This window comes from Manduca sexta, chromosome 1 (genome assembly GCF_014839805.1).
Source record: "Manduca sexta isolate Smith_Timp_Sample1 chromosome 1, JHU_Msex_v1.0, whole genome shotgun sequence".
NCBI lineage: Eukaryota > Metazoa > Arthropoda > Insecta > Lepidoptera > Sphingidae > Manduca > Manduca sexta.
Window position 1 is genome coordinate 339711 of NC_051115.1, and position 25377 is coordinate 365087.

Below are 25377 nucleotides of genomic sequence, written 5' to 3' on the forward strand. Positions count from 1 at the left end.
ATTACATTCAGCGGCTGCTCTTCAGTTGAATACTATTACCATATCTATTTCCTATCTATAATAACTACTACTTAACCATTACATAATATAAAACGTGTAAAGCATCACTGAAAACATTTAAATATAATATGAAATTTATATAATTCTATATAATATTTAATATATATTTTTTTTATTTATGTATTTATGCAATAATTGTATTTATTTATATGTATGTGTAGTATTTGTATGTATGTATGGTTTTTTTTCTCTTTAAGTAATTAATTATATCCTTCGTACACCTTATGCTGCCCCTTATTATTCCGTTTTCTCTTATATCCATCCCATGGTTGTCTGTAAGAGATTGCCTTGTGCGATAAGACCGCCATTTGTACTTAATTCTCTTTTCTTGTTACATTATTTTTATCCATGGTGTACAATAAAGTGTAATAAATAAATAAAGAAATAGAGTATTGTAAAAGTAAATTAATAAAAGCGTTTTAGCTTTCCCTCTATCGAAGGAGGCAAAACGGCTCTGCAGCTTCGCTCAACATGGCATAAAAAGCCTTACGGACGATTAGACGCTTGCGTAAGAAATTATGTATGTTTTAATTGTCCGCGGCTTCGCCCGTGTGAAGGAGTTTTTGGGATATTTTTTTCCGACTTAATTGATATGTATCGTTATATTATGACCAAATTACACAAAATCATGATAAATTGATAAATTATAAATCGTATGTAATGTATGTAAATGTATAAACAATATTACTGTAAAGTTTCAGCTAAATCCGTTTAGTAGTTGTTACGTGAAAAGGATGAAATATACATCCTCACAGACTTTCGCATTTATAATATTAGTACGATTGTATTATAGGGGTGACTTGTTTATATTTGAAACTCCTTAAAAATAAAAATAAAAAAAAACAACATTTAAATAAATAAAGAATAAACATGTAAAAAAAAGTTTGGAAGAAAGAGTATCGATTTCATCGTAGTATATTTGTCCCGTTCTAAAAAGTTTTGTTTAAACAATATTGTTATCATGTTGACCTCGAAATTAGCATTCATAATCTGTGACATAAAAGTAAAACACTGTACTGGAATAAAACGGTATAAAAATTAAAATAAAAAAAATTGTAAACATATTATTTTCGTTACATATTACTGCAGTCTAAAATAAATTAACACGAATATAAATTATATATAAATAAATACAATAATTAAAAAGTACATATACTTATTTGTATTATTTGTAAAATTACTGGCTATGATATGCATAAAAAAATATTTGATCTCACGAATTGAACTCTAGTTTACACAGCCGCCGATTACTTTGCATATTACGTTATGCAGTTCGTAATATTTAAAACAACAAACATAGATAGTGCTAATTAATCGGTATTACTATATCGTGGGATAATATGAAAATAATTTACCTTCCCCGTATAATATTAACGAATCTGCAAGTCATTGACATCATACCCTCAATTCCCGTTAGCATTACTAATAAAAACAAAATCATAAGGGAAACAGTTGAATTCGCAAAACATGATTACAAAAACCAAAATAAATTCCTAATCAGACTCGTCATGCCAAGTTGTGTATATCAACAACTGCCGCCGATTCTCGCAGCATTCGCAATTCGAAATTCGTTTCGCGCCAGTGTCTCCGCGACTGTTGAGTGAGGAGGTTCCTTTGCGTCAGTGTTTTTTAGTTAAAGTTTTAGTGCATTTATATTTCAAGTAAGTTTATTATTGTTTTTAAGTGTTTAAGCGTGTTTTTTTATTGTTTTATTTTACTAAATGTGTACAATTGCATTCGTTCCGCGATCTGCGTTTTAGAAATGTAACTTGAATTAAACAATAGACTCTATAATGTTTACGAACAACTACAGAGATTACATTGGAGTTCGGCCTTTGCATTTAAAAAAAAATGTATGTGGAAAAGAAACGGCGGACTAGGCTGAAGGCTAAGCGCCTTTGCCTTCCTTCCTTTTAAAAAACGAGGAAAACTAAAACCAAAAAGAAAGTATACTGTCACATATACTGGTTATTTTGAATTTATTTAACGTTTATTATTTATACGGTAGTAATTATAAACTATAAATTTATTTACTTACCTACTTTGTCATTTTCATACCAAAGTAAAGTTGAATTTTGCTAACTAATGCGTTTTGATAAGAGGCTTCCAGAATAAGCTACATCCTAACATATAGGCTACATTCTAAAATAAAGGCTACCTCCCAACATAACATAGGTTGATTCCCGGAAACACTTTTTAGGAACCGGTACCAACGCGTAATTTTATCAAAAACATATTAACCTACTTCAAAAAAGGAGGTATCAATTCGACTTGTATTTTCCAACGCGTAATTGTATCAAAAAATATTAACCGATTTCAAAAAGGAGGTATCAATTCGAACTGTATTTTTCAAAGTCAATAATTATTATTTCTAATATATAGAATTATATCTAATATACAAGGATAATATCACAGGAAAATGTTTGTTTGTCTGTCGTGATATATAATAATCATTGTTCTAATATTTTCCTTATGGGTACGGAAAAAAATTAAGGTCTTTGAAAAGCAGCGATTTTTTAATGAAGCGGACTGTTCACGCAGGCCCGCAGGTTCAAAACTAGTTGATCCAAAAGACCAGCTGCGAGACTTCAAGACACTGAGCTCACTCTGCGTAGAACGGACTACCAACAAAAAATTTAAAAAGTTCTTCAATTGTAAAATGTAGGTAGATATTGTAACTTTGACTTTATGGATGAACAACACCTCAGTGCCTCTGTGACTACGGCTCTAGTCTTCGAAACGTCGGGAGAAAACTAAATTATTAAAACCGCGATAAAATGCGTTAAATAGTTTAATTTAAAATTTAAACCGTTTAAAAATATTGAAAAATTATGTAATACTTCTATGTGTGTATTATGTATTAATTGTAAATTAAATTACATGTACATTTTCATATATTCTTTTGTAAACCATTTTCATCAATCGTGTGTCCCAAATAGTTGATGATTCTCTTTAAAAAAATTATATTTCTCCTTATTTCCAGTCTTCGAAGCGTCGGGAGACAATTATAATATAAAAACCCCGATGAAATCCGAAAAATAATTTAATTTTAAGTAGTAATTTTTTCAACAATAGAATACCAAAAACATAGATGGTGTGTCTTATAACGAACCGGGCGTCGCTTACACTACTTCAATATTTTCATAAATAGCTTCGAAATAGAATGCCTCGCGTTCCTAAAAACCGTATATAAACTCATTTAACATGCATATTGGCATGAAATCAAGTTGTTAAGTTGATCTATTTGGATCGCAACAGCGTAAAAAAAAAACAGATTTGGTGGGAAGGTATCCTATAAAAGCGGCGATAGCCTAGTTGGTTGTGGAACGGACTGCCGAGACGAATGTCCGCAGGTTCAAATCCCAAGGGCACACACCTCTGACTTTACTAAAAAAAATATGTGTGTATTCTTTGTGAATTATCGCTTGCTTTAACGGTGAAGGAAAACATCGTGAGGAAACTTGCATACCTTAGAAATTATCTATAGGAATTTTCGAGGGTGTGTGAAGTCTACCAAGCCGCACTACAGCGTGGTGGACGAAGGCCTAATCCCTCTCAGTAGTAGAAGAGGCCCGTACCCAACAATGGGACAGTATATAATTCAGGGCTGATATTATTATTATTATCCTATAATTTCGGTATAAAAATTTCGGCCACGAAAACGCGCCTTACTACTTCCCTTTTTGTACGGGAACGGTAAAGTTATCCCACAGCATGATGGTTCTTTTTATTGCTTTAAATGAGACAAGTTTGCCTGCTTGATGGTAAACGATTCGCCCATAACAGCAGACACACCAACACCTTGAACAACAAAGTATTTCTTGGTATTCCACTGCGCTTGTCTAAGACATGAGATAGTAGTCTCATTATGTCCAGTAGTTACACTGGCTACAATGTCCTTCAAACCTGAACATAACAGTGACTACACACTGCTGCTTGGCGGCAGAAATACGGTGGTACCTACTCAGGCGGACTCTCACATATGAGAGACCTACCACCAATAAATGATAAGTGGAGTGGGCTCCATTAGTATGTCGACTGATGAGAGATGATTGCTCGACAGTGGACACAATTATGCCTGTTGGAGCTGGATATACATAGGCTGATACCGGAACGCGACATACATAGGCCACTATGATGTTAACGCCTTGTGTGCGGTCGCTATCCGGGCGGATATCAGTCCTGGATTTGTAAATAGGCCGTATAGGCCGCGGCCTATGGGCAGCCTCTTAGGGGCGGCAGATTTTAGAGGTCGCTCACTCGATTTAATTAACCATTCGTCTATTTATCTTTAGTGCCTTCCATAATACAAATGGAAAATTATTAAGATAACATAAACCTACCTACATGGGTCGGCGGAAATAAAGTGGCCTGCACTCATAAAAAATATAAATCGGGCACTGAGGATGTAAAATGTATCCTACCACTAGCAAAAATCCCGCTCGCTTATAATGTGTGTAGGCAGTATGAGTACACACGCACACTACGATGAATAACTAAAGGTGCCTTGATCAGTCCTTTTACCCGACACCTCTCAACACCTCGTCTCAAAAGGCGGAGGTGCACGTCTTCTTGAATGAAATGACATATCTCAGCTCTCTGCTAGCTAAAATACTGTTATGAAAAACAAATTTTAGGAGCCTTGATAACTCGATAGGTCGATCTGGATATCCTTGGGGGACGCTCGTGTTCAGTAGACATCCCGCGGCTAATGATGATGATTAGTGATTACTATCGGTGATGTACTAGTCATTCAGATACCAAAAAATAACAAATGAGCCCAACAAAACGCAATACAAAAACACAAAAGTGATGGGAAAGAAAAATACGCCAATTCGTTTACTTGGACGACATATTTATTTCTGTTATTTTAGTCTAAAAATTAAACTACTGAAACGATTTAGAAAAAACTATGTATGTATTAATATACTTATATTAAAATTTTAACGTCCTGTAAAATTTGAATTTAGAATAAAAACATTTTAACAAAAAAAATTACTGCCTCCAAAATAGACTAAAAACAAAAAAAGAACATTTATTTTTCGTTCAAACTAAATGTATTAACTAAAAAATATTTAATTATATTTTTTAGTTTTCAATAGTTTTAAAGACGATTTAATAATTTATTAAAAACTTTTTAATCAAATTCCAATTTTAAAACCTACATAGACAAATTCTATATATGACCTCCCTCTGCTATTTTCTTTTAAATGGCGATATCGCTTGGTAGTTTTTATGTATTTAACATGATAAGAATACCCCCATCCCTTTCAACCATGACCCAGTTCGCTAGCTTGGCTATCAATTACCCGCAGTATACATTACAACCATTGTCCAGATGCGGTCAACCGAAATGTAACCTTCAGATGTTATAAATAAACTGTTTATCCTATTGCGCTGTGAGAAGGGATTTAATCTTTATTCTATACTACCCACGAGGTGGACAGATGCCTTAATAAAAGTCGCAGGTCGCTGGATGCGGGCCACTTACAGGTCGATCTGGAAATGTTATACTAGCTTTTGCTCGCTGCTTCGCCGAAGTGCAAGAGTTCTCCTTGATAAAAGTATATATTTTCCCGTGATAGAAAGTAATCTACACCCTTCCCAGGGTTTTAAATTATCTCCATACCAAATTTCATAAAAATCCGTTCAGTAAAATTTGAGAAAATCAATAACATACAGACAGTTAAGGGATCTTTGTTTTGGAAAAATCTGTTTCTACTAGAGATAGATAGATAGAGATTAAGCCTTAGTCCACTACGCTGGCCTAGTGTGGATTGGTAGACTTTGCCCGCTTTTAAAGCTCTTATAGAGAAGTTTTCAGGTATGCAGGTTTCTTCACGTTTTCCTTCACCGTTTTCTAAACATTATGTGTGTTCTTTATGAATTATCGCTTGCTTTATCGGTGAAGGAAAACATCGAGAAACCTGCATACTTGAGTTCTCTATAGGAATTTTGAGGGTGTGTTAAGTCTGCCCGCACTACAGCGTGGTGGACTAAGGCCTAATCCCTGTCAGTAGAAGAGGCCCGTGCAGTGGGACAGTATATAATAAAATAACTTTTAATCTGAATTGTCAGCCACTGAATAAGTCAAGTCCACGGTCGACTGCATCGGACCTGATTTTTTGTCTCCCTCGCACGTACCGTTAGAGCGAGACGCGAGATCTAACAATGGGTAGAAAAACAGGCCGTCCTTGGTCTCTGAGAGATTGCATTCAGTCAACTAGTTCATATGATGTTACTTAGCATTACGCTTTTTCAGGGGTAGGCAGAGATGTCTAGTCATTTCGTCAACTAATTAAATAGCCATTTACTACCAATTCCAGACTCCGATCTTATACTGAGCAGAAAACCCAATGTCGTTTTGCGCGACCCGGGAATCGAACCCAATCGTGACGCAATACAACTACGCCACCAACACAGCTTTAAATTATAGACGTTTATTAAAAAACGTCTACGCACTGCGAAGGCTGCCATGCCGTCAGCACTAAGAAACAGAATTGTTATCACAGCAACGCTCCGTCCTTAGATAAATAACGTCTATGAATACGGGGGCTAGAATATATATTTTTTTAAGTTTTTCAAAGTAATGATACCGTCATAAAAAATTATAAAATAGTATAGCTAAGTCACATTTCTAGGTTTTTGCATGCATTACATTTATTTTGAAACTTGTCTTCCGCAGACCATGCCTGAAGTCCACTCCGCGTTCGCCGACTCGGGCAAGAAACAAGGCATCGAAGTATGGAGGATTGAGGTAAGGGAAAATGAATCTAGAATTCCTGAAAGGCCGGCAAACTAATCAGGTTTCATAAAGTAATCACAAAGATAGTTGACGTCCCAACACAGCTGATTGTAGCCAGTGTAACTACTGGATATAATAATACATCTCATGTCTCAGGATGGCGAGCGCTGAATACCAAACAACACTTTGTAATTCAAGGTGTTGTTTCTACTGTTTATCGTATCGCTTACCATCAGAACGGCAAGCTCGTCTCGTCATTCAAAGCAATAAAAAAATTTGGTCTTTTTTAAATTGTAAACTTTCTAAATATATATTAAATTGTCTATTTAATAGTGTTTGCAAATTAAGGAGTGCTTTAGGAGATGCGCGAAATCAATAATTTTATTGGCATTTTTATTGTGAAATTAATGACACAATATCCACATTATACAAAATTTGAAACTACTAAAGTTAAAATAACATTATAGAAATATACAGTCATATAAAAAGTTCGTAAAGCTACGCTTAGTTAAAACACAAATTTAGATCAGCTGTAAGTCAAAACCCGCCATCTTGCCTCTTAAGTTTAAACCAGGAACCGGTGATGTTTTTGACAGCTATTTAAGCAATTCTTAATCACCTAACGCTAAAACAAGTTTACAATTAAGATGTTTATTTTATTCTGTTTTATAAATTTTAAATGGATATCTTCCAAAAATACAATTAGCTCGCTTTTGCTGGGAGGGACGGGGATCAGCTGTCCCATCCCACGTTTATATTCCGGAAATACGTTATCTTTGATAATTCTTGTACTTAGGCACCTACCTACATATCGCCTTTGGAACTATATATAACTCAAAAGTAACGATTTGTGGGAAACGAATATACAATATATAAAAACAATATAGAAGGCATTGCATAGAGTATTTGACAATGTTTTATATTATAATTTTTTTTTCCCGCGAAATAAAAAAAGGTTTATAGAGCATGCTTTGGAAGGTTGTTTTTAAATTAGAAAATATATAATCTTTAGTTCTAACGGTGCGAAATATGTCCATACTTATCATGTCATGTAAAGATAAGATAACATGAATGTCAAAGTCAAGAGCGCATTATCAGTATTATGGATGACTGGGAACAAGCATATATTTTATTTATTTAGGCTTGTACTAGTGTACATACATAAGTCCCATAATATATTTCTAGTTTAATACAAACATGCTATACATAAGATTTAACATATAAAGTCTTACTTATAAACTTGTTTTAGCGTTAAGAGGTGTTTAAGAATTGCTTAAATAGATGTCAAAAACATCACCGGTTCCTAGTTTAAACTGAAGAGGCAAGATGGCGGCTTGACTTACAGCTGATCGAGAAAATTTGTGTTTTAACTGAGCATAGCTTTCCAAATTTTTTATAAGTAAGTCTGGACAAAATCAGCTTATTATAGTATTTATGTACTCTATTATACCTTATAAATAAAACAATAATGAAAATCGTTTATTTGGTAATAAGTCGCTGTCTTACTTGAAATGTCCGTCAAGATACCACAGCGTCCTTAGATATTAATACAAAAATATTTACAGAAAATATGCTAATATTCGCAATAAAACGTGCAGATCACGATATGGAAGAAATATGAAGTGTTTTACATTGATGTTTTGCTAGTTCACAGTAGATTGAACCGTCGCATGAGCGCAAAATTTTTGTACAATCTTCCCAATGTTAGCTCTATATAATCTAAGAACTCGTTGATTAGTAAATTCATTACTATAAGACGGAAGCTTTAGAATGTCAGAACAAATGCGACTGGATAATTTTTTTACGGTTCCGTACCTCAAAAGGAAAAACGGAACCCTTATAGGATCAGTTTGGTGTCCGTCCGTCCGTTTGTCAAGACCCTTTTTCTCAGGAACGCGTGGAGGTATTAAGCTGAAATTTATATCAAATACTCAGCTCTACTGTCCCTTGGAGCTGTGAAAAAATCAAACATCTAAGCCAACGCAATCAAAAGATGCAGCCGTTTATGTCGCAAATTTTCGAAACTCGCAACTACGCACAAGGGAATCAAAACCTAAAGGGTACTTCCAGTCGACCTAGAATCTTGAAATTTGGTGTGCTGTGTGCTGTGTTTTATAGCACATTTAAAGGAAAAATTCCGAAGAACTCATTTTTTAAACCTTTGTCTTTAAATTATGCTCTTCTAGCATTCCATATTGTAATGTTATGGATTTCGTTTTGCAATTAAAATACCATAACTACGGCTCGATTGTCGTGATGGGTGAACTTTTACTTACCTACAGGTTTGTACAGAACCCTCGGTGTGCGACTCCGATTCGCACTTGGCCGGTTTTTGACATTTGTTATTATCAGTTACCAATACGTCAGTTACATGTTAGTCTCAACCAATTACAAACACGAAGTCGTGTCGAGTTTACAACATTTTAAATACAGACTACGCGCATCATTTACCGCCAAAACGTGCGAAATAAAAATGTAAAACATTAATTGACTTCTGGCAGTCCGCCATTTTTATTTTCGTAATACTGTCATGCGGTTTATTCAACTTGGTCAGCGTAATGTTAAAGTCAGAGTACATTACCGCAATAACACGTAAATGCTGCGTTTACTTATAATATCAGCCCTGTATTGTATACTGTCGCACTGCTGCTCCTCTACTACTGAGAGGGATTAGGCCTTAGTCCACCACGCTGTAGTGCGGGAAAACTTACATACCATCAAAATTCCAATAGAGAACTTCTCAGGTATGGATGTTTCCTCACGATGTTTTCCTTCAATGTTAAAGCAAGCGATGATTCACGTGTTATTACGGATATTTCGTATAAATGAATTTATCGATCGTATATATTTTTTTGTGATTAATCTGACGTAACTTTGTTGGCCCTATTCACCCCGGTTGACAGCAAGTTATAAAATAATTCAATTTTACATATAGTATGTTTAGTAAAAGCAGTGATTAGTGATGGCCTAGTTGGTTGTAGAACGGACTGCCGAGACGAATGTTTGCAGGTTCAAAACCCAAACACACCTTTGACTTTTCTAAAGTTATGTGTGTATTTGTGAATTATCGCTTGCTTTAACGGTGAAGGAAAACATCGTAAGGAAACCTACATACCTGAGAAATACTCTATAGAAATTTTGAGGGTGTGTGAAGTCTGCCCGCACTACAGCGTGGTGGACTAAGGCCTAATCCCTCTCAGCAGAGGAGGCCCGTACAGTGCGACAGTATATAATACAGGGCTGATATTATTGTATGTTATCGAAAATAATATTTGCATACCGATAAGGAATAATGTATTTCTCTCTAATTAATATTAATGTTGCCAATACGCTAATTGGAAATCAGTAATTAATAGTAGTAGTAGTAAATTCATTAAAAATACACTATCGGAGTTATCTCAAACCAGTGCAAACTGAGTTATTAACTATTAATCTATTATTTATAAATGAATCTCAATTTTCCTTTTTTTCCGCGAATAAAAACGCGTAGTCAATTAAAAGTTATTACCAATTAGTAATGAATTGCTGTCTTATTTGAAATAGTGTGACAAAATGTCACAGCGTCCTCAGATATTAATACAAAACTAATATAATTACAGAAAAAATGCTTATATTTTTAAAACTTGCAAATCAAGATATGAAAAAATATGAAGTAGGTAGGGTAGGTACCACCGCAATGTCTATTTCTGCCGTCAACCACCAGTGTGTAGATATTTGTTCCGATTTAAACGATATTGTAGCCAGTGTAACTATTGGAATAAGACTTAACATCTCATGTCTCAGGCGAGCGCAGTCGAATACCAAACAATACTTTGTAATTCGTGTTGGTGTTTTACTGTTTATGGGCGATCGTATCGCTTACCAGGCGAACGGTAAGCTCTTCTCTACATTCAAAGCAATAAAAAAAAACGGATTTCAAAAGGAATCAAAACCTTAGGGTACTTCCCGTTGAGTTTGAATAATTAAATTTGGCTAGAAGCAATGTCTTATACCACATGATATAATCTGAAAATCGTAAATATACTTATACAGGGTCATTTGATATTGGGCTAGTAAATGGAACCACATACTCGTCTTCACTTTTGCTGATATTGTGCAAAAAATCATCCATTAATAACTAATATTTTCACCACAAATCCTGATTTTATTTTTCTGATTTTTTGATCATTTTGTAGTTTAGTGCGAATATGGCGTGTGTGAGTGTATTTCTGACTGAAAGTGTGATGTCACTGCGACAAATTGTCTTATTGTAGTAGTGGCATTAGAGCGCGTAAAATTAAAATTACTTTTTATTAATATTTGTTTACTTTTTTGTTCGAAACGTATAATTTATTTTACATCTACGGCTCAAGTAACTTATTGTAGTGTTATTTCCAAGTAGATAAGTATGTTCTCATTTAGTAACGCAATGTCAAAATGACCCTATATACTTGATACCTTACCTACAAATTTGTACGGAACCATCGGTGTGCGTATCCAGCGCATGTCCAGTTTTTATGTTGAAAAATGTAAAATTGTTGGCATCAGTCCCAGATATAAATTGTATGTGAACGAAATAAGTTATTTTAGATTTGTCGTTGACTGCTACTAAATGTAGTGAGGCGCCAACATGGTTACTAATATTATAAATGCGAAAGTTTGTGAGGATGTATGTATGCAATGACGTTTTACAAATAGACGCGTCATAGACTAACAAAATTGCACATAAAAACAGCGCAGTATTTACTACAGTCACATACCTGTACAGCCCTAGCAGTTCACATTGATACCGTCCGAGCGTCGACCGCCGTGGCCATCTAGTTTATTGGTCTCTGGTCGCCATGACAGTCGAATAAAATGCATTTATTAGTTTAAAAATAAGTTAAATAGTGTAATACTTATTACTAATGTTTAAAATGAAAGATTTTTTAATCACAGTTGGAGTATAATTTGTACATCGTCTAAAACACAGGAAGGCATTTTATTTATAAAAATACAAAAAAGTTAGTAAGCCGACTAGCCGCGACGGTGGTTGGAGGTTGACTAAGTGAATGTCGGACAATTACCTTGCTTTCGTCTTGCCAGTATTGAGCTCGGACAACGTATCTATGTAATAAAAACATCTTATGATGTATGTATGTATGTTCCTCTTTTACGACTGAATGGTGAACTTGTAATCTCTGCAACATTTTGAAAATTTCTTTACTTATAGCTTCATTACTCCTAAGTGTTGTAGGCAGAGTTCTAAGCATCGATCTAAGATAATATAGAGCGGACATTGGGAAGATTATCATACAAAATGTTTGCGTTCATGCGATGGTTACTAAATCTATTCCGTCAAATAGCATAACATCAATGCAAATTAATATTTTTTCCATATCATGATTTGCACGTTTTTATGGCATATGTTCTGTAAATATTTTTGTATTAATATCTAAGGACACTGTGACATCTTGACGGACATTTCGAATAAGACAGCGACTTTTTACCAATTATAACTTTTGGAGCAAAAATTTGGCCCTGATGTTTGGTCTATAACTAATTATATAGTTTAATGTTTTGGCTAAAGGCTACTTTTTATCCGTGAGAATATAAAGCAGCACTTTTATCTCGGAAAAACTTATAGACTCATGCGAAGTCGCGGGCAAAGCTAGTATTATATAAATAACATCATTTTTTTTCGCAGGACTTCGAGCCAGTTCCTGTACCACCATCGCATTACGGCAATTTCTACTCTGGTGATTCTTACATAGTGCTCAAAGTAAGTATTACTACTAATATAAATGCGAAATTTTGTGAGGATGTATGTATGTATGTTTTTTGATACCATCTTCTCTATTGAAATTCGGATGCTTTAAATTTCAATAGCCTTGCAAATCATCCTAAGTAGAAATCAGTGTTCTTTAGCAAGGATTTGTGGCTTGTCTAGTCGTGGATAATGATTGGAGCCTCCTTGATTATTAAAGAAAATTTTAATACAAAAAACCGCGATGAAATCAATAAAATAGTTTTACTCTAAGGGGCCGTTCAAGTGTTACGTAACACAATTTGGACGGGATGGGGTCTTGTAAAACGTTACGATGCGTTACAGGGGCAGGAGAGGTCGTACAACGCGTTATGTAACATTGGATTTTTATTTAAAAAAAATAAAGGTATTTTAGCGATTTTTGGGTACGTTGCGAAAAAAAAAATAATTTTAGACTTACATTACTTTTGGAGGGGGGGCGGGGACGTACAGGAAAATGTTACGGCGCGTAACATTGTGTCAAAAATCTTAAAAAATTGCGTTACGTAATACTTGAACAGCCTCTACTCTGAAAACAGCTCTTCCACACTTAGCACAATATTTATTTCTTAGAACACTTTTACATTTAGACCACCACTAGACATTAATTTTCGCCTCCGATGCTCAAATAGAACTAACTTAACGCAAGCAAGCTGAACAACACTTCTGTTTTTATACTACCCACTTTAACGTTAACATAAAATTGCGTACTTTTTTAAATTAAAGATCGTAATAGAATAGTTTTCTATATTTGATTTAGTTTATTATTTTATATGTAACAGAAAATAATATGAAAAAGAAATTCTTCTGTGAAATCAGCATCAAAATTGGTTGAAGAATAAAGCAGTTATGCATATTTGAAATATTGTTGTGAACAATAGTGGAGACGTGGTGAGGATAACGCGCTGTCCTTTTCTCACTCACGCAACGTTATGGCCGGTGGCGCTGGGTGACGTCACATTTAACTAGTACTGTAATTAGACAGTTTCCCTTCCCACCAAATTTCAAAGCTTTATAAATTATTTATTAATGCGTGGATTTTAAAAAATATTTTTCCGATCAATTTTGGATAAAAATCAGTTTTGATAAATGTATTTTAAACAAGTTGTCAACTATCCTATTGAAAGCTAAATGCGACACAAAAGTTTAGCATTTGATTTTAATATTTTAATTTTGTTTAATATTCCATAATATTCAGAAATCATGATAAATCCCTTTGACAGACGTCAGGAGATGATGATCGTCTGACCTGGGACATCCATTTCTGGCTGGGATCTCTCACGAGCCAGGATGAGGCTGGCGCGGCCGCCATCTTAACTGTCAATCTTGATGATGAACAGTTCAAAGGATCCGCTGTACAGCACAGGGAAGTCCAAGGTTACGAGTCGAGGCAGTTTTTGGACTACTTCCAGCCAGGTAAGCTAAGTTCATAGCGATTATGTACCCTATTTATTGTTGTTTCCTGAGCAGAAAAATAAAAAGCAACGTCAAGTTGTGATAAAGTATGAAACTGAAAATGTGGTGCCTCTAAAGCAAGATTTTTATTTTCTTGGCTAGGTTATAAATTAAGTAAACTTAATCTTAAAATGTAATTTGAGTCAACGACATACCTTTGCTCTTTGATAAGATCTTGAGTAGCGTGTAGCTAATTACATAAAAAGTAATTTGGCTACATTTTACTCTGCAACTTAGGCTACATATCACTCCGCAACTAGCTACATTTCACTCCAATTTGTGGCTACATCTCACTTCAATGTACAACCCTATAACTTGGCTACACATCACTCCTAAACTTGACTACAATTTACTCGCAAATTCAATTCCCTGCACAAAGCCCATCATAATTTATTTGTCTGTAGCCATCAGGTACCTGGACGGAGGTCACGCCTCTGGCTTCAGTCACGTGACCATCAACGCGGGCGCCGAGAAGCGCCTCTTCCACATCAAGGGCAAGAGGAACGTCAGGGTCAAGCAGGTATGTGGGGAGTTGTGTTACGGTAACTACAGTGCTGTGGGGTTCGATTCCCGTGTCAGGCAGTCAAATTTTTCTACTTAGTATCACAGTAATGTACCAGTCTGGTATTGTGCCTGATATAGCGATAGCTCATCACATCATGGGAAAACTGGAAAGTGGCATCAGTTGCGCCACTGCTTATCCCTTGGTGGATATAAGTCATGAGTGTGTCTTTGACTTCGTTACCTGAAAAATCGTTATAACCAGAATACCAGTACAGATGACAACCTCAAACTAGAAAAGAACAGACCCCAAAATGCAGCAAGTATTTAAATTGGAAACAGTATCCTGAGAGGGTTGTGCAGTCATGAAAATTTAAATTAATTTATTCCTTATTTTACGATCATAAATGAACTGCTCTAAACAAAAAAAAAACAAATTGTATTTTTTTTCTCTCCTCTTTATCATGTCTTTACCTTAAACTGATTTTGAAAAGAGCAACACCAGTTTCTTGCCCGTTCTCTGGTGAGAACTGCATGAACTGGAGTTAATATTGAATCTAAATAACGTATAACATTTCACAGATTCAAATAAATCATTTCATCTTACCCAGGTGGAGCCCTCAGCATCCTCTCTCAACAAAGGCGACTGCTTCATCCTGGACGTCGATCATATCATATATGTCTTCGTGGGAGAGAACGCCAAGAGTGTGGAGAGGCTGAAGGCGGCCACTGTAGCCGGCCATATACGGGACCAGGACCATAATGGACGGGCCGAGGTGGAGGTAGTGGGTAAGTACAGAAGAGGATTAACTTAAGTCAGTGATTTTCTGCTCAGTATCAGCTAGGAGTATTGTGCCTGAAATGGCGATGGACTCGTCCCCTACTGGAATAGAGACTTCCCTCACACCCACCACTCCTGTAAGCCAGGATCGAGGGTACGTATGACACCGAGCGGTGAAGCTCGCCGAGTCTCAGGGAAAACTAATTTGTCATTATCCCGCAACGAAATTAATCAAAGACAAGGAGGAATTGGAAATATTCCTCCTACGGGAAAACGCGCGATGGATAGTGGGTGCACGGTAAACGGTAACTAACAAGTTTGTCCATAGATTCGGACTCGCACGACGGCATCTACGAGAAGTTCTTCGAAGCCCTCGGCTCTGGAGACAAGGACTCCATCGCTGACGCCTCTGAGGGAGGAGATGACGAGGTAAGGACTTTAAACGTCAGCAAAGTCTTATGCTGGTGGTAGATATTTATATCCGCCCGGATAGCGACCGTACACAAGGTGTTAAAACCACAGTGGCCCACGTGTGTCGCGTTCCGGGATCAGCCTGTGTATATCCAGTTCCAACAGACATAATTGTGTCGACTGAGGTGTAATCATCTCTCGTCAGTCGACATTCTATTGGACCACTTCACTTACCATGAGATGCAGTGTGTTCACTTTGCGTTACTCGTATGAAAAATAATTTTGCTCATTTAAATGAACCGGATTAAGCATGTTAATAAAAATATTTGCTCTCGCCAGGAATTCGAACGTGGAGCTCCCACAGAGGTGTCCCTCAGCGAGATCTCGGACAGCACCGGATCTATCAAGATTACTAAACTGCCGTCACCGTTCACCAGAGAACAGCTGGATAGTAAGGTAAGATAAAACTAAAGGAAATGATGGAGTAAATAAAAAAAAATGAAAAATGGTATAAATACATCTGGATGGTGTGGAAAAAAATAAAAAAATGGTGAATTAAACAAAAAAAAAACTAACATCTGAATAGTAAAAAAAAACAAATACGTCACGTAAAAAAAATGTTTTTTCACAAGGATTCCAAAATAATTCTATTGCCGATGGTAATTCTAGATAAAATGTCGGCTGACAAGACATTTGTTGTCTCGACTGAGGATGACTCATGTATCCAACCTGTTCAAGAGAACGGACAAACATAATCTAATTTAAAAAAAAAATACATTAAAAAATTCGACTAAAAACATTAAAAATTATTTTCAGTAAAGTCTGCCACAAAAGTAATTGAACATAACTTCAAAACAATTCTACACGTCAACTTCAATCGATACATTCTTTTCTTTGTGGCTGTCTTTCTCTATGTTTTAAAAAAAATATGACATGCAATATGGCAGTTTTTTAACAAGTTTTTTTTTACAGGAATGCTACATTCTGGACACGGGAAGCTACAGCGGCATCTACGTGTGGGTCGGACGCGCCTCTAACGATAAGGTGAGGGGTCGAATCTGGTAGTAGGGGGGTAGGACCCCCAAGTCGAGCAGATTTGTCAACAAATAAATTTAGAACTTTTAAGAAATATTTTTTCGTACTTTATGCAAAGTACATTTGTCTAATCTATCTATACATATTATAAACAAAGTCCTCTTTTCTGTCTGTGTGTATGTTATCGATTTTCTTAAAATTTACTGAACGGATTTTTATGAAATTTGGTATGGAGATAGTTTAAGACCCTGGGAAGGTTATAGGCTCTTTATCACGGGAAAATGTATAGCGGGACTTTTATCAAGGAAAACTCCTCCACGCGGGCGAAGCCGCGAACAAAAGCTAGTAGGTATATAAATGAAGTCATGCCAAGTACTTGAAAACGTTTTTTGGTGTAGTGTGTAACAATACTGGCTCGGAGACGTAGTTGTATTACGGTACAACTGCAAAGCGGCGATAGCCTAGTTGGTTGTGAAACGGACTGCCGAGACGAATGTCTGCAGGTTCAAATCCCAAGGGCACACACCTCTGAGTTTTCTAAAAAAATTATGTGTGTATTCTTTGTGAATTATCGCTTGATTTAACGGTGAACGAAAATATCGTGAGGAAACCTGCATGCCTGAGAAATTCTCTGTTAGGTATATTCGAGGGTGTGTTAAGTCTACCAATCCGCACTAGGCCAGCGTGGTGGACTAAGGCCTAATCCTTCTCAGTAGTAGAGGAGGCCCGTGACCAACAGTGGGACAGTATATAATACAGGGCTGATGATGATGATGACAACTGAAATGCTGAGGTCTCTGGTTTGATATCCAGGTCTAACAATGATATTGGTGTTTTCTACGTAGTAACTATCCGGAGACTGGAATTAGTGACCGATATGGCAATAGGCCCGCCCCTTATGAAGCGAAGTACAAGCGAAAAGTGCTTTATTAATGCCTGTGCCTACCCCTTCGGGATAAAAGGCAAAGTGAGAAGTGAGAGAGTTATTAACTTTTTCAATATTTTCTTATTTTTTACAGGAAAAAGCCGCGGCCATGTCGAAAGCCGAGCAATACTTCAAATACCACGATTACCCTAACTGGGTGAGTGTAATCTTTTTTTTTTGTTCTTTTTTTTACAAAGAATCAGTTTTTTTACTGCTTTTAAAACATGCTAAGGTGGTTTGGGCATTTGGAGAGGATGGATGATAGACTGACAAAGAGAATATAAGGCGAATGTGGATGGAAGAGCCGGTAGAGGTCGACCGCACCGAACCTTCGAATATTAGATGACATTCTCAGTAAAGACCAGGTGAAAAGTATTCTGAATCGGCAATACATGAAAAGATTGATGAAGGTGGAGGGATTGCGAGAAGTATGCCAGAATCGTGCAAAGTGGCAATCAATAGTCTCTGCCTACTCCCATGGGATAGAGGCTTGATACTACGTATATAAAACATGGTCATTTTAAAACGATCTATGGTAAAAATAAATAACAAGATAACAAGAAAACCCCTGGTTGGGTGTCGAACGGACTGCCGAGATGAATGTCCGCAGGTTCAAAATCCAAACACTGACTTTTCTAAAATTATGTGGGTATTTATGAATTATCGCTTGCTTTAACGGTGAAAGAAAACATCGTGAGGAAACTTGCATACCTGAGAAGTTCGCTATAGGAATTTTGAGGGTGTGTGAAGTCTACCAATCCGCACTACAGCGTGGTGGACTAAGGCCTAATCCCTCTCAGTAGTAGAGGAGGCCCATATAGTGGGACAGTATATAATACATGGTTGATATTAATATAAAAAAAAACATTAAGAAAATATAAAAAATATAATATAGAAATGCTGGTGTTAGGGTATATTTTATAATTTATATACTCCTATTTAGAGTAAAGGGCTTCTATGCTTTTTTTTCTGTAACAACAACTTTTGTAATACATTTTTTTATTTCTAGGTACACGTTTCAAAGGTACCAGAGGATGCTGAGCCAATTGCGTTCAAACAATATTTCCAAGATTGGGTGTAAATGAGTCTTAATAAAAGATAATTTGATTATATTTTAGCAGCGCTTCGAATATATGGGAGACATGACCCCCCAAACTCTGTTCTGAATCCGCCACTGTATTATTTTTTTGTAAACGATATTTTAGCTGTTTAATAATTTTTTTAGCTTTTTTTGTTGATAATTTTTTTTTTTAATTATTTTAAGCAACTTCAAAAAGGAGGTTTTAATTATGTTCCAGTATTTTTTCCGAAATTGTATTTTTTTATCGCTATGATAGATGTATTCCAATTTTTTATATCTTTTTCTACTGGTAAAATTATTTGATTGTTTTTTGTTTTATTTCTAGACGTACTACAAATAAGAAATTTCTCAATTCGTAGTGTCTTTTTTCCGCTATAGTATTTTTTTTTTGTATTCGATACATTAGATGATATTTTTATTTTTTTTTCCCTTTTTTTGTTAGTAAAATTGTGAAATTGCTTTTGATTATTTAAACCGACTTCAAAAACGTAACTTCGCAATTCGTAGTGATTTTTTTTCCGCCAATGTATTATTTTTTTTTGTTTTTTTTATAATTGAATTGTTTTGATCATTTCCTAATACGAGATTATATTTTACCACCGAAATATACTTTATATGCCACTTCGTGCCTTTATTTATTAAAAGTACTTAATACAAAATAATATCAAAGTATTTAAATATATCCTATAACTATATTTGATAGCAATGAGATGTCTAATATCTCTAGTCCATAAAAAACAATTTTTTTATCATTTAAAATACTACATAGTAAAAGTAGTAAAAACTTGTATGTAACAAGTACAGTCAGCCCCGAAATAATGTGTCAAGAAATAGTTCCATATTATTTTGCAAACAATTTAATATAATTGGTAGATATGCCATTAGGACGCGCAAAATATAAAGACTCGAATTTGTCCCAATTGGGACGTTTTCTTGCAGCAGAAATAACGAATACAGAATCTTTAGTATTGATTTAAATCAGTTATGACTGTCAAACATCTCCATGGACGTAAAAATATTTAATATAAAAGAATAATAATAGGCATGTGTGTATGTTTTTTTTTATTGAGAATGGCATATTTTTCTTTTAATGTAATTCATAAACTTGGCCTTTATCACATTAATTCGAGGCTGACTGTACCCCACAGCACAAAATATAGTGATATACTATAATGTGCATTTTTTTATAGCTATGCCTTTGTATATTTCAGTTACAAATATGTTAAGAAGTTTTATACATACATTCGATTTGCTTCTCGCTGTCGATCAATTGAACGACGCATTTCCTAGCAAAGACAATCTACATGCTTAAAATATGACTTCAATAGGGTAGTTGATTAGTTCTTTTTAAATACATTTATCAAAAATATATGGCGAAATCTAACGGAAGAATGAATGCAAAAATCAAAAATGGCATTCGAAATACAACAGAAAAATAATTTTCAAAATCCACGCAATATTTAAGTTATAAAGCTTTGAAATTTGGTGGAAGGGGTAGCTGTCGAAAAACATTAATAGCAAACTATGACGTCACTGTTTGTCACTGATCATAATGCTGCGTCAGAAAGAGATAGCGCGATAACCCCACCACGCCTCTACTTTTGATCACAATATTTCAAATATGAATAACTTCTTTATTTTTCAACCTATTTAAATGCTGATTTCACAAAAGAATTTCTTATTCTTTTTATTTTCTTTGACATGTAACATAATAAACTAAATAAAATATAGGAAACTACCCTATAACCACCCCTTATTAGCAAGTTAAGACGCTTTCTATTTTTTTTCCAACTTTAACAAGAAACAGAATTTCTTTTTCGTAGTATTTTCTTTTACATATGAAATAAATAACAAAATCAAAAATAGGAAACTACTCTACTATTTAATAAAGAAAATTTGTGCAAAGGTATGTAATAAAGATATTATCTTATTTGGTTTTTAAAATCTGTTTTGTTTTAAGTAATTCCCTTTTCTTAAGTTATAGTTAAATACTCGAATATTTATAAATTAATTCGTATTTCATTTTGTTAGCAAAACTGTCGATCAAATAATCGAATGTGTGTGATTAATGCATTTTAAGATGTTTTAATAAATATATAGATTTATTTCTTGGTTTTATTTCCTAAATACAATTACCTAGTGACCCATAAAGGTTTTAAATAATAGGACCTAAAAATAACCTGAAATAGACTTATCTTTTATGCTATTATCTAAAGCTGAAGAGTTTGTTTGTTTGAACGCGCTAATCTCAGAAACTACTGGTTCGAATTGAAAAATTCTTTTAGTATTGGATAGTCTATTTATGGAGGAAGGCTATAGGCTATAAAACATCACGCTACGACCAATAGGAGTTGAGTATAAATTATGCAAAGATGGGGAAAAATATTTCTTTTAAAAGCTTCCCTTACGTGCGTTGTGTAAACGGTTAAAGTTATGAAACAAATAAATAAAAAATATTAAAAAAAAAATTAAACAGTGCCAGCGCTGCATCTGTCAGCATGTTTATACGCGATAAACTCAAAAACTACCCAACAGATTTCGATGAAATTTGGTTTGGAGATAGTTTGAGACCCTGAGAAGCATAAACGATACTTTTTATCCCGAAAAAACTCTTAATACGGGCGAATCCGCCAGCCTGCCTGACTGACTGACTGCCTCGGCGGTGTTGTTAAATTGCGTGCACAAAACTGCCGCTCAAGTTTCCTGTTCGATTCCCAGAAATTTAATATTTGTTTTCCTCAGTATCTTTGAATGTGGACTCTTGGACAGACAGGAAAGAAGAATTAAAAAGATGGAAATTCTGTAAATGTTCAACTTTTGTTGCTGACTGTACCTTAACATACAAGCGTCGTGACTCAAGTGCTTAGCATTCATTGAGTGTCTACTCTCAATTAAACTCGATCTTGAACGTACGTTTTCCTTAATAGTTTAAATTCTCAACCACTCACACAATTATCATATATAAACGTGCAAACCATTTTTATTTATTTGAATGACGAGACGAGCTTGCCGTTCGCCTGATGGTAAGCGATATCTATAAACAGTAGAAACATCAACACCTTGAATTACAAAGTGTTTGGTATACTACGCTCGCCATGCTGAGACATATTATGTTAAGGAACACAACAGTGACTACACACTGCTTGACAGAAATAGACACTGCGATGGTACCTATCCAGGACTCTCACATATGAGACCTACCACCAGTAAAACTACTAACCAGACTATACAAAACCACCGTTCCACAAGCGATGCAAAATATAACGAACTAGCTGACCCGATACGTTGTCCCGTCTTAACTATGAATTTGCAGCGCGCATTCTGTCAATCGCTGACAGTTATTTCAAACAATTGACAGTTATAAAATAATTAAATTTTCGAATTTTCCACTCAGTTTTTTGAATTTTTTCTTTCATAAGAACCTTCTGCTGACAATAACAAACACGACAAAAAATATTGAAATCGGTCCAGCTGTTCACGCGTGATGGCGTGACCAAGGGAAATAGGGATTCATTTTTATATATATATAGATTATATAGTACATTAATGGTCGTATTTATCTGCTTTTTTAAGGAAACACGGAGTATGATTCAGTAAACACTGATTGATTTCTACGAAATATTATTAATACTTTGTCTATATTCAATTATAATTCAGTCTGTCTGTTGCATTATGCAATAACAAAGACATTTACCTAGTTATTTATAGAGCGGACATCAGGACCAAATTTGTTTTCCAAAACCAATTGGTAATAAGTCGCTGTCTTATTTTAAATTTCCGTCAAGATGTCACAGCGTCCTTAGATATTAATACATAATATATTAACAGAAAATATGCTAATATTCGCATTACACACACCACGCATTTATCCCCGAAGGGGTATGCAGAGGCGCAACCAGGGCACCTACTTTTCGCCAAGTGTGTTCCCGTGATGTGATAGGGGGCGAGCCTATCGCTATATCAAGCATAAAATCCAGACTGATACACTTTGCCCGACCCGGTATTCGAACCCAGGATCTTAGAGCACTGTCGTACCGCGACGCAATACAACTATGCCACCGAGGCAGTCGCATTTTTTTAGAGGTTATCTAAGGTGCGTTCGGGTAAGATCGTATAACGAAAAAATACCACGAATTTATGGTTATTTTTTAGTTTAAGCTATGTAGGCGACTACGCTGTCTCTTTTTGCCCCGCTCTATATAGCACAGCTGATGCTCCGACCAAGAACGGGTGCGCTATGTGCATTGAAACAAAAAAGGTGGATTTCGCTCTTCTTCACATTTTGAGACTTCTGTTTGATTTTGTGGACCTTATCATACTAACATTAGAAGCGTTATTAGAACGTAGTCCGAGTCCCGGGTAAGTACCCCGCGAAGGTCCGATCTTTTCTAAGGGTTTTAAATTTCTATACTAATATTATCATCTGTTTTTTAGCTTACACAGAGAGAATTGGAAGATGATAAAATTATCACATAAAGTAACATTAATAATAACCAGTTTTCTTGTATAAAATGTTGGTATCGCTTAACTATTTTATGAGAAAAAAAATATTTTCGAGACTCCTCGCAACACACCGAAAAACCGTCCGAAATTAGCCGAACGAACTCTATTTGTCGCAACTTTTTTAATTTTTCAGAAAGTTTTTCATTTAGAAACGTGTGGTTAAAATGACCTCTATATATATTTCTCCGATTCTTATTATTTTTACGGGCAGAAAGTGACCGCACTGATGGTAAGTGAAGTGGTCCAATAGAATGTCGACTGACGAGAGATGATTACACCTCAGTCGACACAATTATGCCTGTTGGACTATACACAGGCTGGTTCCGGAACGCGACATTTAGGCCACTATGGCGGGTTGTAACACCTTGTATACGGTGGTGGCTAAATTAATTCTTATTGTATCTATGGGCGAAAATCGCTTATCACCTAACCATTTGATCCGTAAACGGCAAATAAAAAACAAAAATATTTTTCAAACAGTCCCAGGAAATATTATTGTACAATTTCTATGAAGTTATAATTATGTCCATAATAAGGTAGCATATGTCTAATCTTGCGGTTTGTGGAATCATTTAAAGGTGTTGTCCATGAAGTGTAAAAACGCAGCGTTTATTTTGATAAACGTTTTCAAATGCGAGTTGGACTCGCGTACTGGTCGTTCCGTAACTTGCAGGTAAGGTATCTAAGTATATAAGTGTAGATTTGATAAACTTATTGTCACTCGAATCCTAAACACGGTTGATGCTCTAAGCGCAAGTAATATTTTGTAGTAAAAAAATAGCTTTTTTAATCATTAAAGTACGTATTTAAGGACTTCAGATTGCTTCATGTGCTGTAAGATATTGCTTCTTGTCAACATTCATAATTTTATGTCAACGGGACTTTTATGTACGCTATAGGTTTGAATTCCTTATGAAATCACAATATGCGACATAATAGGTTGTTATCTTTGTACCCGTTACTTAAAAGATGGACCTTACAGAGTCTAGACGGAATTTCGGTGTTTTCGGGCATTTTTCTGAGACTCGGCGAGCTTCACCGCTCGGTGACATACAATGCCACTGCTGATCCTGGCTTACAGGAGTTGCAGTGATGGGTGTGAGGGCGGGAAAGTCTTACCTATCAAATGTAACGATTTTTCAAAGGCAATCATATCTAAGCGACAATCAGTAAATTTCTGAGTAGAACACTTTAAAGTTTCGATTTTAATATGAAAATTCATAACAATTCAACTTTTTATTTTATAAAGATATAATCTAATGATATTTAAATTGTCCTAGACCTACAAAACCTAGATCAAATAACGCATCAAAAATGGCGATTCTAACTATTTATATAATTCATTTTTCGGTATATTTGTCGCTTAGAAATGATTGCCTTTGAAGCGTTGTTTAGTACGTCGTAAATCGTAATGTATAAGGAACCCTAAGGACACCTGAATCCTAAAGTACTTAATACCTATTACACGGCTATTGTTTTCGCGTTTTTCCTTGCGGTTTTCTTTCGTATGGAAGATGACCTCATCGCAGACTATGAGTAAACATTTTATTGATAAACTATTGACCTGTCTACTAATAAAATTTGTTTTTATGTACGTTTATTGATAATATTATATAATTTGTATATAGATAGCTTAGTTGGGAGTGGAACGGACTGCAGAGAATGTCCGCAGGTTCAAAACCCAAACGCATTACTGACTTTTCTAAAGTTATATGTGTAGTTATAAATCGCTTGCTTTAACGGTGAAGGAGAACATCATGAGGAAACCTGCATACCTGAGAAATTCTCTATAAGAATTTTGCAGATGTGTGAAGTCTACCCGCACTATAACGTGGTGGACTAAGGCCTAATCCAAAATGCCCAAAGTATTTTAGCAATATCACCCAGTTGCCTAAAATAGATAGTACAGTCTTATTTTGTAAGAAAGCGAAGGGGCCCACCAAGTGTCGTACTATGGAAATGAATTTGGTTGTGCAAGTGCTCAGTCACGGCTCGGAGTTAGGAGTTGGTGGTGTGATACCCCCGTGCCTCGGCACGTAAAGCCGTTGGTCCTGCTGATCTCACCGGTCATGTCTCACCGGACTATGAGAAGGAACAGAGAGTGCTGTGTATTGCA

General features: G+C 35.4%; 1 protein-coding gene across 1 annotated transcript; it reads left to right on the plus strand.

Annotated features, from left to right (window-relative positions):
- The first annotated feature begins 1570 nt into the window (after nt 1–1570).
- Nucleotides 1571–18889, plus strand: LOC115451344 (gelsolin). The gene is made up of 11 exons (XM_030179634.2): nt 1571–1721; nt 6746–6817; nt 12471–12545; nt 13793–13985; nt 14429–14544; nt 15137–15314; nt 15635–15735; nt 16057–16173; nt 16690–16761; nt 17772–17834; nt 18687–18889. Exons 2-11 carry the CDS (start codon nt 6749–6751, stop codon nt 18756–18758), a joined length of 1056 nt encoding a protein of 351 aa, XP_030035494.1. The 5' UTR covers nt 1571–1721; nt 6746–6748; the 3' UTR covers nt 18759–18889.
- Nucleotides 18890–25377: the final 6488 nt, after the last annotated feature.

What these genes read in the sequence shown, in the direction of transcription:
- LOC115451344 (XM_030179634.2), top strand. Translation starts at nt 6,749, where the DNA reads ATGCCTGAAGTCCACTCCGCGTTCGCCGACTCGGGCAAGAAACAAGGC. An exon ending in GGAACGTCAGGGTCAAGCAG is followed by an intron (nt 14,545 to 15,136) that starts GTATGTGGGGAG and finishes CATCTTACCCAG; the next exon opens with GTGGAGCCCTCAGCATCCTC. An exon ending in ACCACGATTACCCTAACTGG is followed by an intron (nt 17,835 to 18,686) that starts GTGAGTGTAATC and finishes TTTTATTTCTAG; the next exon opens with GTACACGTTTCAAAGGTACC.